The sequence below is a fragment of the Orbicella faveolata genome, unplaced genomic scaffold, assembly GCF_042242905.1.
Source record: "Orbicella faveolata isolate gen_17 unplaced genomic scaffold, um_ofav_v1 contig_24, whole genome shotgun sequence".
Lineage (NCBI taxonomy): Eukaryota > Metazoa > Cnidaria > Anthozoa > Scleractinia > Merulinidae > Orbicella > Orbicella faveolata.
Window position 1 is genome coordinate 12,262,194 of NW_028301552.1, and position 15,011 is coordinate 12,277,204.

At 40.8% G+C, this 15,011-nt stretch overlaps 1 protein-coding gene across 9 annotated transcripts in view; it reads left to right on the forward strand.

The window, feature by feature from the left end:
* The window catches only part of LOC110043145 (delta-like protein 1), a 38,922-nt gene extending 28,465 nt beyond the window's left edge, over positions 1-10,457 (forward strand). For 8 of the 9 annotated variants that reach the window (XM_020748574.2, XM_020748573.2, XM_020748572.2 and 5 more), the window contains exons 6-14: positions 2,227-2,284; positions 2,853-2,983; positions 3,305-3,424; positions 3,789-3,838; positions 3,938-4,220; positions 4,693-4,722; positions 5,965-6,307; positions 7,358-7,532; positions 7,920-10,457. In XM_020748574.2, the coding sequence (XP_020604233.2) occupies positions 2,227-2,284; positions 2,853-2,983; positions 3,305-3,424; positions 3,789-3,838; positions 3,938-4,220; positions 4,693-4,722; positions 5,965-6,307; positions 7,358-7,511 (1,169 nt within the window). In that variant the 3' untranslated portion in view covers positions 7,512-7,532; positions 7,920-10,457. The remainder of the gene's footprint in view (positions 1-2,226; positions 2,285-2,852; positions 2,984-3,304; positions 3,425-3,788; positions 3,839-3,937; positions 4,221-4,692; positions 4,723-5,964; positions 6,308-7,357; positions 7,533-7,919) is intronic. The other variant, XM_089292757.1, reaches the window with a different exon arrangement.
* The last annotated feature ends 4,554 nt before the right edge of the window (positions 10,458-15,011 follow it).

Below are 15,011 nucleotides of genomic sequence, written 5' to 3' on the forward strand. Positions count from 1 at the left end.
GTTCGGGATGGTTCATTCAAGGCTGACGGAGATCTCGATTTACAATTTTAGCCTGAACAAATGAAGCACAATTGCTGGCTGTTGCTTTTATTCAACGATGTTGAAGAGCTGTTTAGAGCGGTTTTTATTTCAGTGTCGAAAGTTATCAGGCAATTACTGGCTGAAATAGTCTTATTGGTAAATAACTGGTTTGGTTTCGGTTTTACGACACTCGATTGAAAACCGCTCTAAGAGAAAAGAAAAAAAACGGTACAATAAAAGCAGAGAAGTCAGAAGAGTTACTTGCTCCCTGTGCTTTGTTATCGAAAACTCATTGTCAACTTTTTCTTCTGCTTAAAACGATAAACATCACTTGAGTGGAACAACTAATCAATTAATGCGTTTTGTATCAAGGCGTTGTTAAAACTGAAAGGAAAGTGTCGAGCTGCCTTTTAGAGAACTGGCTAGCCCTGAGTTCTCAAGAAAGCTATCACTTGAACTTCCCTAGCTTGCGAGCGAAGACCGACAATTCGCGATTTTGTACTGAACTTACTGCGCACCACTCTAAACCGCCTCTCCTAATAACTATTTTCTTTCTATATTTTTTTAAACTACTTTCTTTGATGGTTTGTATAAAAAGCCCCTTTCAGTTCAGCACAACACCGTACCGTTCCCACGCGGCCAAAATTGGATCATGCGCAATTGCGTTTGAGGTCTCCACTAAACGTCTCTGTGACACAAAGAATTGCAACAGGAGAAATTTCACAGCTATAAACGGTTTCCAAACATGGACTTTTTAGGTAGTCTTGTAGGTGAATTGGAAAATGTTCAGTGTCATGATTTTACAATAGCGTTACCATTTTGCGCTTTTAGAAGGTTTGCAAGGTGAACTTTGTATCAACGACTTCGTTTGTTTTCGTCGATAGTTTCCGTGCAGAGTGTTTTGCCCTGTAACTCTTCTTTTTCCTCGGCGATAAGATGTTTGGCCTTTAGCCATATTAAGATCCCTTTTGCTATCTAATCGCCGCGTCTCTACTGATAAAGCCAGGTGTACTATCACTTGTTTATGGTTGCACTTTTATCTTTCCTAAACGTTGATTGTAAAGCAACAATAGCGAGCTTAACTTCATAGAAAACCTGTGATGGATATGCGACATCGCTGTCGAATACCTGCTGGCGAAGGAGACAATTTAACGGTCGCGTTACGTAAATGTTAGGACAGCTGGTCGTTTCTAGCATGTGCCAAAAATGTTTTACATTGTGGGAAATATTCGTTGAGTTAGTTTCAATTCGCCTGAGAACTGTGATTAGTATGCGCTCTCACGTTGCTCAGCGAAGTGTGGAACCCAAACACGGAACATCAGTAGACCGTAAAATCAACAATATTTGAATGTTTTCAGCCGGCTTCGTATGTATTGTTTAAGGTCGCCCCTGATGATTACTTATGTGTGAAGGAGCACGACAAGCTTATTGTTTATTGTTGATTCATAATCTAACTTGCGTGCTCTCGATTCGCGACGTTGCGCTTACAGTGGACAGGTCTCCCGCTGTTTGCCCTTATCTGCCAGCACAGAGATCTTTATATGTGGCCTTTGGTTGTACAAGACCTCTTTTTGAAAGCTGCAATTTGTTTAACGTTTAGCATCAGCAGGTGTTAAGGAGGTTGTTTTCTGCAGCTGGCGGGAGCGCGTGACAAGGTTGAAACGTGAGCTACGTGCGAGGAGATAAACATCAAAACGTTTCTGGTTCGGCATTTTGTTTAAGGTTCGTACGGCTTCGTAGATCGTCGGTGATAATCGATCGAGCCCGAGCCCATTCTCCGGACGGATAGCGCACCATGAAAAATTTAGTCTAAATTCTCAATTTCTTCTGTAATTCCACTTAATCCTCTATATCTTAACTGCCCTTTCTTCTTTTTGTCTATTATTAGTTCTTTTTTGTCTTTCTACCGTGGAATATTATTTTGAGTTTTCTTGTATTATAAACTAATTTTCTGCATCGCAAAACATGACTTCTCCTGATAATTGCCTCTAAACCTACTTTAAGAAGAACTCTACGATTTCGCTAAATGTTATGTTATCAGAGTCCCTCATTCTTCACTCCCTCCCCTCCCACAAGCACCATTGTGGCATTGTCCCTTGCTTTATCATCCCCATCTCGTCCCATGGTTGCGTAGCCTTTCTAGCAGTACCATAAGTGTTTTCTGTGTTGTTAGTAACAGATCATATTCTTCTGTTGTTCTTTCAGCAATTTGCGAGGGATGTGACACCTCGCACGGATCTTGCATTAAGCCTAACCATTGCAAGTAAGACAATGTTTCTGTGCCTTTTTTTGTTGACTTTACAGCCTTGTGCACAAGTTGCCACGAGTTATCTTGTGCATTAGCGGTAGAATAACGACACACTACCTTGGATCGTTACAGCTATTCTTGATTCTTAGGCCTTGTCCACTCTAATGCGTTTTTGTGTGAAAACGGATACGTTTTGATGCGTTTTCTCCCCTTGTCCACACTAAAACGCCCGAAAACGCTGATGAAAACGGAGACTTTCGAGAACGGTTTCAAAAGCGGAGTATATTGAAAACGCCCCATTTCTTGTGTGGAGGGGTGAAAACGGAGGCTTCTGAAAACGGTGACGAAGTAAGCGTCATATACTGTCGCTTCACTTAGCGTTTTCAGGCGTTTTCGTGCGGACGACAGGCAAAAACGCCTCAAAAAGCGTGAGTTTTCGAATGAAAACGCATTAGTGTGGACAGGTGAAAACAAAAGGAAAGCACTAGTGTGGGCGAAAATATATTGCTTCGTTTTCTTCGAGATGAAAACAGGGGCTCTTCAGAAGAAACTAACATTCAACATGTGTTGCTCCTGTTTGCAGATGTCAATCTGGATGGCAAGGTTCAAACTGCACGGAGTGTGAAGTGTACCCTGGATGCCTTCATGGTACTTGTGACAAGCCATGGCAATGTCATTGTATTAACGGCTGGGGCGGATTTCTTTGCGATCGAGGTAAGATTCTCTAACCAATCAGAGCGAAGCTGTTGTACTTTTGACTAATCACAAGCCCAGTCGTCTCGACTTTTCCCGCGCTTTCTAAAGGTATTATATTTTCCCGCGCTTAGCACCATTCTGATGTTTCCCATCTTTGCCACTAGTTTTATGTTTTTTCTTCCAGTGTTCATTTGTTTTTTTTGTTTTTGTTTTTTTTTTTTTTACGTATGAAACGCATAGTTGTGTACGTTTAACTAATTTAGCGACCTGTTTGAAGGAATTAGCGTTATACGCTGTGACTCAAACCACTGAGATCTCTGCTCTCCGTGTTTCTTTCAGATTTGGAATATTGCACCCGACGAAAACCTTGTAAGAATGGGGCTACGTGCACAAATATTGGTGCGGGGGGGTATTCCTGTGCCTGCAAAGACGGCTACACTGGACAAAACTGTGACCAAGGTGAGCTGTTTAAAGAGGTTACTTAAAAAGCGCGCAAACATGGTACGAAATAAAGTGTTACCAATGTACTAATTTTGATTTCAGTTTTGTAACTTTTCGGTGAGGTTTTTCTGTTTAGACATTTTGTCCTTCAGTTTTTCAGCTTTAGTGATAACCCTAACCCAAACCCCTTAGAAGTGAAATATATTTTTATACAAGGAAAATTAAAACTTCGGTTAGCTTTAGTCTTGGGTTAGCGTTAACCAGCTTTTAAGCAACCCGGCCCAGGTTTGCAACGGGTTAATTCCTGCTATCATTTTACAACAAATCAAGCTGAATTTTCTATTGGTTATTTAATGGCGCATTTGTCTTTTTTGTCTTTCAGAAATAGACGAATGTTCAAGCAACCCGTGCTTACACGGAGGAACGTGTACGGTAAGAGATTCACCTCAAAGAATTTATAGACAAATCTTATCAACGCGTGAATCCCTCATTCACGGATCTGATTTTTTACATTTTCACGTCTTTCTTTAGGATCTAATAGGAGATTACAACTGTTCGTGTCCCGAGGGATTCGGCGGGAAACAGTGCTATCCCGAATGTGTGCCTGGTGCATGCAAAAACGGCGGGTCTTGCATTCATGGACCCCGTGGGTACACGTGCCTTTGTTCAGAGGGATTTACCGGAGACAGCTGCGAAAAAGTAATCCCGACAGATCCCGCAACTACACCCGGGACTACGCTTCCAAGTAAAACAAATGCAACCGTTGATGACTATAATACGACGACAACAAATCCCGTTGCAAACACTACTGTTGGTAAATATTTGAAACATTTGCAGTTATTGTTTTACCGCAATTAAACCGCATTTGAACCACAGAGGAGCCGCGCGCACTCAAAAGAGGTTTTAGTAAAATGAGTCCATATGCGGTTGTATCGTAGCTTATCGAGTTTTTCCGCAGTTAAACCGCATTTTGACCGCAGATGTGCCGCGCGAACCCATTAGACGTTTTAGCAGGATAAGTTTAGCGAGTTATCTTGCTTTGTCGCACCAGTACCTTCTGAGGTGAATTTAAAACAACCTACATTTAAACGAATGCGTGAATGTCTATGAAGTATAGGAAAGTGTTTCGTGGCAATACTTTCAGTGTTGACGATGTAAGCGAACTTCTAGCGTTTAAGAGTTATATGCAGTGGCTAAGATAATTCAATGCTTCGCTATTTCTCATGAGTAAGGTTACTCATTTCGTATATGGCTGAATATTAACTGAGCTTTTCTCTTCTTTACAGAACAATCCCACAACGATAGCAGAGGAACAGGTGAGATGACATTTTTATCTGTCATTGCGACTCCTGCGTTTTCTTTTCGTGTTAGTCTCTTCCCTGACATCTCTAATCTGTTTATTTTTTTTTTTTCAATCGACGGATGTTTTATTTGCCAAAACTGTAACAAATGTTCTGACTGTTGTATGGAATGGAAGTTACACATGGGAAGTAGCTTGCAAAGGTCTGCAAGATACAATTGAATGCCACTATCTCGAACCCTCAAGGGAAAGGGGAAAAGGTTCAAGATACCAATAGAAAATTAATAAATTAAGAGGAAATGATTTAAGTTTGAAATAGCGGGGAGGTCGAGATGACAAAGATCGAGATAGTGAGGTTCTACTGGAAGTCGTTATGCTGCGCTTAAAGGAGCTCAGTCACAGTATTTTGAGTTATTTTGATCACAAACAAAATTACCTTTAAATGGTGGGAAACCTGAAAATAACAATTAAATAAGGTAGAAAAACACCAAAGAGATAACGATAAACCATAAAGGAACAAGGATGGCTAAGGATGGAGAAGATTGACACGGATTACAAACAACGATTTTGAAAAATTGAGGCTAAACTTTTCAATATGTGCAAACCGTGACTGAGCTCCTTTAAGGTCTGACCAAACGTGCGCAAGATTTCAACGCGATATATTGCAGCAATGTCCGTCACGCTCAACACATCGCCACCCTTTCGCGCCATCCAACGCACTGCAACATATCGCAACAACGACAATCTTGCAAATAATAATAATAATAATAATAATAATGATAATGATAATGATAATAACAACATTTATGACGCGCAAATTTCATAAAATGTTCAAATGCGCATGACAAGATTAAAAACGGAATAAAAAGGCTAAAAAGCTAATTATTTACAATTAAAAGTAAACTTCCAATGATTTTAAAAAGCTTAAATTACAATTAAAAATAAACTTACAATAATAAAAACAACTATGATAAAAATGCACGACAGAAAAGGTGAGCAAAATGTTGCGTTGAAATGTCGCACGCGTTTGGATAAGCCTTTAGATTTTTGCAAGATTTGAGAGGAATCCGAACAGAAGTTGGAAACACAAGCCACTTGTTGTCAAGTGTTTTCATTTTCAATCCACTTCGATCCTTGCTATTTTTAGCCATCGTCATATCCTATTGGTTTGCTGTCATTAGTAGAGTATCGTCCTGCAAAATCAATCCATTATTGTCGCGGAAATATAATTTATTTCTTGCTCTTTCTTCATTGCCAGGTCCCAAAAGTCGGACTACAATGATAGTTGTGATTCTAGCCTCTGTATTAGTGCTGTTAGCACTAATCGTCGGCGGTGTCGTTTGGAGATATTGGAGAAAGCGCAGGCGCGCGGCACAGGACGCCGCTGCAGTAGCCGTGGAAGCGCAGGCTCAAGTCAATCCCAAACAAATAGACATTGAGGACCCTGATCCTAAACATTGTGCGGGCGCAAGATCAGGCAATCCTGACATAATTAGAAATTTCGTGGCTTCGAAGCAGAACGCAAAGAATACAAATAAAACGCAGGAAAATTCAGCAGAAGAAAAGCTGGAAGAAAGAAAGGCACACAAAGAAAATGCGAGGTGAGAAAGGCTTCAATTTTATTGCGCCACTTTACTTGTTAACTTCATGAATGCCTAGCAATGTGGTTCCGTTTTTAAGATACACCAATACTACCATGCGAACGTACTGCTCAATAGCTTTCATTTGAATGATCACACACTACTGTTTCATCTAGCAACTTCAAAGTAAGAACCACACTAATCAACTTAAGAACTCCGCGGTTTGACTCTACCAGATGCGGGGTTAAACCTTTTAAATACCTGATATGACAAAGCAAATCGCCTCTTGTCAACGTTTGATCTTCCGTTCTCCACACACAGAAGGAAATGCCTTCGTCATTATATTATAATAAATCACCACGGTAATTCCACTAATATCTTTTGACCTCACACTCTTATTGGCTGATTAATTATGGGTATAGCATTAAGGGCTAAGGGTATAGTTAAAATCAATCTAACAGTAGGATAGAGAAGCAGCTAAAGCTTAGCTAACTTAGCGGATTAAACTATACAGAGGTTAGGTCGCCTTACGTCGAGTTTACGCGCTTGTATTTGTTCCACGCGTTCTCGTGCGCGAATTTTACCTCTCACCTACGATCCAGGTTTTAAAAGGGGTTAGGCAGATTCTCGCACGCGTTAACTCAAGAAATGATGTACATAGAAAGACGCGTGCGTGAGACGCAGGCTTTCGTGAACTCGCGTTACACGCGTGAACTTTCTAGTGTCAAAACGCCTTGGAGTTAAAATCAGGCTACGCGAACAGAAACACTTAATGACGTAATGAACATTTCGTCATTCTTAGCTTATTTCTTCATAAAAAAAGACGATAAATACAACAAGGCATCACAAATGTTCTCACGTAGTCCCATGCAAGACACCTCACTGGGCACTGTACACTTATTTCAAAAACGGTGTTTCAAAGCAACTAGATGTCAAGACGAGTACAGGACAGAATTAGTTTTTGCAGCAGCAAGCTTAATCAAGTATCTTAACCCGTTAACAAACGACTCACTTACGTGCTCCTTGCTAGCAACTAATGCAGTCCATCATTGCTGTGAACATTTCTTTCAGGACTTCGTTGGAATTATCTGATATAACAACAACAACAACGACAACATCACCAGCGAGAACATCGAGGAGAGAGCGTCCAACACTGGATGAGTTATATCTACCTAATCGTTGTTTTGATCAAGGCTTTTGGCAGGAAGTGGAGCTGGAAATCTAATTTAATTTATTTAACTTAAAGGTAAATTAGCTGTTCTGTTGACTTGCATGGTTTTAGCTATTTTATAACCGCTTGCAGCATGCATAGCTTCCATTGTCACTAATCCTATTTCGTCAGTTCCAAGGTAAAAACCGTATTAACCTCAGAGCTAGTCAATAACTAATACCTTAACCATAAAATCCTCATAGTCAGGTCTTGATATCGGTTTCGCGGTTCTCTTCGAGTAAGCATTCCCTAACAATTACGAGAGACCAGCCTTTTTTGAAACTTGAAATTATGAAAGAGAAGGCAACACGTTTCAATTTTTCGGCCAAAAGCTTGCACGAAACTGAGAAAACAACGTCATCCGTTTCATAGTGAAATTATATTTATCACAGTTAACAAAATTTTGTAATTTGCAATTTTCAGGCTCGACCAGCCGACAAACCATAACAAGCTGAAATCACGTGATGTCAACCGCGGAAGTGATTATCACGTGAACAGATGCGCAGAGGGTCACGTGATGAATTAATGACCCAATTGAAGTCAGCTGGTATGGCAGAGAAATATTACAAATCGAATGGGAATCAACTGTGAATACTGTTGAATCGACAAGCTGAAATGTCGAGAACCTTAAAAAAACAGGACAGAATAATCCCAGAGACACTAAAGCGGCAGTGCCTGGGGATTCATGGCTGTTAGGGCGTGTAAAGCTGATTTGATATAATAATTTTCAAAATATGGACGGTTTGCCGCCAATCCCGAGAGATTCAAATGGTAAAGGTATGGCGGCCATGTTGGATGTACCAACAGAAGAAGCTACATTAGTTGGACACCTTTTGCTAATATCATCCATCATGGCGGCGATGACGTCACATGAAAAAAAAATACATATACAAGATTTTTTTAAAAAAATTCAGACTCAGTTTTTTTGACCGACCGTTAAAAGGGTAGACCGACTGACCCCTTTAAGGGTACGCGCTCGAGGTAATTATTTAAGGGCTTCGCATTAGAACCTCTGGTCTCTCATGTCGTCAAGCAACGGCCCAACGAGACAGCTGCGAATGACACTATAGAGCCTCGGGATTGACAAAATAAAAGCTCCCTTTGAATGAACAAGTGCAAGAAACACCTTCGGATAAAAAAAAAGAGGGCAGTGGTAGTAGGTCGAAAACGTTTGGTTTTGAAATTTTGTAATCGTTTCAGCCTTGTATATATATTTTTACTCTTTTAGCGACGAATGTTTTTTCAAAAGAAAAAAAAAAAGATTCAAACTTACCATATAAAGGCAGTACGAGCCAAGAATGTTGAGTCATCGTTGCTTTTTGGGAAATTCTGAAATGTGAATATTCAGCTTGCCTTGACTCTCGCGCGTACTGGAAGAAAAATATTTGTTTTGAAAAAAAAATCGCAGATTATATCGCATCGTATTATTTTGCCCGTTGAGCTCGACGTCACGTGCTATTTTCGTGGTCAACTTGTGATTTTAACAAACGTGCGCGTGTCCTCGACGTCGTTTGTTTGTTAGAACTTTGAACTTTGTCGGGTTCATTCCGTTGCCATATTGAAGGGACTTTTAACCGGGAGTCCAGTCCAGAGTGTAAATTTTCCGACTACATAGAGAAATAAATATGGCTGTTATTTATAAACTACAGGTTACGAAAGACGTAGGGATATAATATATATAGCCAAATTTGTAAGAATTATTAATACCATGTTACAACTTCGTAAGGAGTTAGAGTAAGGGCCTATGGCCAACTTAGAACTCTTCGCCTTGATTTCGCGTTTGTATAGCTTGCTAATGGTTCATAAAACTCCTACAGTTTGGGCTAGCCAATCAGATCAAAGGACTCAGTCGTCTCAACCAATCACGTGTCAAAAGAATGTGATTTTCTCGCGTGATTTTCCGCGTTTGGTGCCAGTCACGTAGTTTTTCTCGGAGCTTTGATTGGATCATTACTGTTTTAAAATGGCTCTGCGAATATCTTGATTTTAGTGAGACAGTAAAATCGTCCAGTGTTGTGTAGAATCATTCAAAATGGTTTTGTTTTAACGCACGGAAATTGGCGAAAGCGCTTGTAAGTTTGTCGAGACCAGTTTCGTCTTTGACGCGTGTAATTTGATTCTTTTTCATTAGAATTTGACATTGAAATTACAAAATTTAAGATCCGCTGTTGTTGAGTCAGCTTCGTATCCTTTGCTCTAAAACTCCTTACCTTCTTCATTTTTAATCTTAAGTGTTTTCTTGCTAATAGCGTGTACAAACTTTATCAGCCATTTGGGGCCTCGTCCTTTATTTAAATGATCTTATCAGTTGCTTTAATAAGTGGCCGCAACGCGCCAAAATGTCTTCAGCTTTTTTCACTTTTGCATTCAATGGAACAAATACCGTTAATTTTCGGTGAAGACCCCATGCGCACCCAATTTTTTCTACCCCATTAGAAAACCACACGAACACTTTATGAGTGACTTCTCGTTAGATGGCGCAGCCACGTTGCCTAGCAACCTGACAGAGCGCTCGAAAGGAACCCATTTTAAGCTAGACGGTACTTGCTCCATCGAATATTAAGTCGCGTGTTTAAAATATGCTAGCGTTTGTGGTCATCCAAGTCTTTGGCGTTTTATACTAGACACCGTTTATAGTTCACTCCTACTTAACGTAGTATTGAGGTATTTTGCATCAGAAGTCTTAGGTCTCGTTAGTTTTCACATTGGTTTCTGTTCAAAGTTTCCTCTTATTATCAGTCAGTCTGGTGCATAGTAGCTTCGTCTCGGTAGTGCTCTACACAACGGCAGATGTAGCTTTTCAAGGGGTAGGTTTTATAGATATATATTTTTGTAAATTTTTATATAATTCGCCAGACAGTTTTCTAGAAATCCTCGGTCGCGGCTGGAGGAGGTCGTTTGAAGAGAAATTTAATATATAGAAACGAAAAAAAAATAAAATATATATATTTGCACCTTGAATGGATTGTCCTCTTAATGGTGTGCTCTTCAGACTGCTCAGGTCTGCCTAGTTTTCTTTCGTCAGTCTGTTTTGGTGTAAAACCCTGGCCAAACGGACTCGCAAGTAGACGCAAGTTGAAAACATGGGTCTACTTGCGACTCCGTTTGGCCGGGGCTTGCGTGCACTTGCGTTGACTTGTCATGACTTGTGCTCACTTTGGTTGAGATCAAATTTGCACGCAAGTCGACGCAAGTTTTTCATCGTTTGGCCACCCAACCCAAGTCAATGCAAATTTAGTGACGTCCTTTCGTTGTTATAGCAATCTTTTAGCCAATTAAATCATCATACAGGACATGTCTGCGGGGTTTTCTGCGACTTGCGTGTACAGTGGGACCCCGTTAATCCGGATACCAACGGGCCACAAATATCTGGCCGTGTTGATGGCCGGGTTCTTTAAATAAGAAAATTACTAACTGAGCTTTTGTCCGGACCAGAATAAAGTGGCCGTAATATTGAGGTGACCGTATTAACGGGGTGGCCGTAAGGCGGGGTTTCGCTGTAATTCCGAGGAAGTTTGGCCACCTAACGCAAGGCTTGACTCGGGTTCTACTTGAAGCTACTCTTGAGAAAGAAGAGTCGAGGGACTTTCGGAAGATGGTTGGGGCCACTCTCTCCCTAAATCCTTAGTTGAAACGGCCCTTCGTATAAAGAGTGGACTACAAATTTTTTTTATCTACTCTGTATACTTCCTTCTATCCAAAAACAACCAAAAACGCCGTGGAAATAAATTTTAAAATTTCGCATCCCGATCTGCCATCGTAAGGCAAAGTGATATCTGGGTAGGAAATTAGAGATATATGTAAAGCTAATTTTACACGAGTTTTTTCATTCCTGGGATAAGAATGCGAATTTTGATCTTAGAATTGCGAATATGCGAATTGCATGTACTTCAGTTCTCATCATTGTTACATCGGAACTGTCTCTTAGACCCCAGCCTCATGCACCATGCAATTTAACAAATTGAGGTCAGTTTTTTCATGCGTCTGTCCTGATCATGAATTTCGTCATAACATTGTCAAAGTAGCTGTGGATCCACGAGGCGATTAAAAACTGATCTCAATTTGGTTTTTTACGATAACAATTTGTCCGCTCTCGCTTGTTGACGCGTCGCATAAATTATAAATTCATGTGTCTATCCACTTATTGACAATGAAAATTAGCCAATGAGCGCACGAGAATTTCTGCAGTTATCGCAAAAAATGCGTTTTCAAAAGTCTCCGTTTTCGTCTCGAGGAAAACGAAGATAAATATTTTCGTTTTCGTTTTGATTTCACTTGTCCACGCTATTAATGCATTTTCATTCGAAGACACATAATGTTTGATCGTTCAAACTAAAACGTCCGAAAACGCTGATGGAAGCGACTAATGCATTTTAATTTTAAAACGCATCATGTTTGATACGTTTTCGCCTGTCGTCAGCACTAAAACGACCAAAAACACTGATGGAAATGACAGTATATGACGCTTTTTTCGTCACTGTTTTCAAAAGCCTCCGTTTTCACATATCCACACTAGAAACGGAGCGTTTTCAAAACGATGCATTTTCAAAAGGCTCTTTGAAAACGGTTCCAAAAATGGAGTCTTCTGAAAAAGCATCGTTTTCAAACGCCCCGTTTCTAGTGTGGACGGTGAAAACGGAGGCCTTTTAATCTTTTAAAACTGTGACGAAAAAAAGCGTGATATACTGTCGCTTCCATTAGCGCTTTCGGGCGTTCTACAGCGTAGTTTGGACGGTGGGCGAAAAGGCCTCAAAAAGTATTCGTGTGACAGTTGAAAACAAACGAAAACGCCAGTGTGGGCGAAAATATTTTGCTTCGTTTTCTTCGAGATGAAAAGGAGACTTTTAGAAACGCATTTGGGTGGCCGGGACCTTAGCGTCCATTTTTGCGGGTCTCTTTACACTTACGGCTATGTATAGACTGGTTTCTATGTGATCGTCACGATGACTAGAATCACTAGACTACACGGCGATCGTTGTGATCGCTCCAGAAAAGTTTAGGCGACCAGTAAGTAAAATTCACAGAAAATAACCACTTTTCCGTGCAGGGTCAGGTTACTGAGGGTCAGTCAGTGCCTCTGGTTTTCTTCCCTCGCTACCCTCAAGAATTTAGCCTGCGTAGCAAGCGTTCCTATACAAATAGCTTTTCCGTATTCTGACCGCACGTAAATTGGAGCGAGAGCAAAAATTTGCGTGGTCAGAATGCGGAAAAGCTCTTCGTACGAGAACGCTTCCTAATTAAGCAGGCTAGCAAGAACTCGGCTGAGGAAAAGAACAGACATTTTAAGGGACAGACCGTGCTTGAGCCTGGTATTACCTGCACAACTTATCTCATTTCCAACCGCATATGTATCTCTCATTTAAACACTGACAATGAAATCTTCTCTTGCCAAAGAGCATTGCTTGGGATTAGCGGTGGACCATTTGGCTTCTTAAGGAGGGGGAGTAGGCGGTTAAAAAAAAAACTGCAAGTATACTTGTATATAAATGTAAAAAAAATTCATTTACACTTCCATAAGTTCGATAACCAGTCGCTGTTCGTGGCTGGGGAAGGAACCCGTGCACTTCTCGGGCTCGGGAAGGAACGTAGACCAGACTCGGGAGAGCAGCGGAAGCCTACTCAAGTAGTTTAATGCCTGGGTCAGGAATGTAAAGTAGAATTAGGGTTGGGCAGCCGGTATATCTCTTGTTATATTTGTCTTACCAAGCTGAACTTTTCACTGATTATAAAACTCGACGTCCTGCCTCGCATTAACATATTATTCTGACCACGTGGCATGTCACGTGATCATTTTTGTTAAAATTTGGTAAATCGGCGAATTGGTGGTGAATTTTCATTCTATTGATCAATAAATGAGCGTTTGCGATGCAAATTTAAATTATCTACCTTGCTACGTTTGGAATGATCTCATTTGATTTCGTTTATAGAAGATATATATGATCAAAAGTCGAATTTTGTTGCAAAAAAGGACCTTTCACTCTGTAAAATTTTTCTGTGAAAAGAGGGACGGTCATTCCAAACGTGAGAGGATGGAAATAATTGACCTACATCTAAAACGCGTTTTTTGCAGGATGTTATTACTAAAAACCGCCACCAATTCCTCAAATAATGGCTATTTTCCGTTAAACGTCACGTGACATGTCACGTGACCTGTCAGATGTATTAATTTTACTTTAAAATGTTCAGGACGTCAAAACCTAACTGTGTGCTAAATCTGGTTCCATTGCTATTTATACCTTCAGAAATATAAGTAATAAAGTATTTTCATCAATAAAAGCCTTTGACCCAGGCCTTAATATAAACTACTTGAGTAGTACGACCACTGCATGCGCCGTTGAAAAATTTTTACGCACGTTCAGTGGGCCGAAAAAATGATTGGTTCACGGAGAAAAAAAAATACACACGTTCCGAGAAATGTCTCAGTAATTTGTGACAATCGGTATTGACATAAATTAATATTTTGCCGACACGGAACAGAACACTGGGTGCGAGCGAAGGCTCATGATTAGTACTTTGGTAAAAAGAGGCGGTTGAGAAACTCGTGACGTTCTACGGCCAGCCTTGCCACTGGCACTGTCGCAAAAGGTTTATTTTTATTATGTAAATGGCACTATCTGATTTTTCTTTCGTTCTGTTGTTTATATAACACCTTTAAAGCCCCAAAGGTGGTACCACTGCATTTGGTCGGGGGTACACGGTCCCTCTTTTTCCTAATAAGAGGTTTTTGGGGTTTACATGTCCGGCTTTGGGCTAGCCTGCGAGTAGCCTTACGTTTGGGGATTGAGCGCTAGTGGCGCGGGCGTGCGCGTGAGTTCTCCCGTTGGACTGACTTAGACACTGGAAAGAAGCAGAGACCAGGCTGCGCGCACTTTGATTTTGACCTACTTTTAGGGCTTGATTCCCAACTTCGCGCCTCCTCACCAGACTCCTCCCCGCTCTTTGCCGCTCGCGCATGTGTTCCCAAATTAAATGTGAGCCTGCTTGCAGGCTAGCTTTGTGCTATGTAGGATGTTATTTGATGTATCTCTTATCCACTTTGTTGTAAGCTTGCTTTCTCAATTAAAACATATCTTGGGCCTGGCTGACCAACGCGCCCATGCCTCAACCTTTGAGTGTGCTCCGTTGTGTAGTGAAAACAAAATATAAAATTTCTAGTGCATCGAAGGGTTAAAAAAATCATGCCTATACTAAATCACCGCACCCCCACCCTCAAAAGTCAAACGCTCTATCCCTTAGATGGGGCAGGGAGAGAACAGAACTCCGTTATGTGATGTAAAAAATAAGTCTGCGCGGTTTATTCAAAAATTGAACGCATCGCAGCCATGCATCAAGCCATTGATCAGGTCACGGACGGCTGTTCCATGTACTAAGATTGCGTGACGGCGTCTTATTAATTTTCGAAAAAATTTGCCCAAATTTCTGCAAGAATCATCCCCATACAAGGAAACGCATGTAATAGTAAATGGTCCCAGCAGAAGTCAGCCGAAACCTCTTCCGTTCTTCACCTCCACCCAG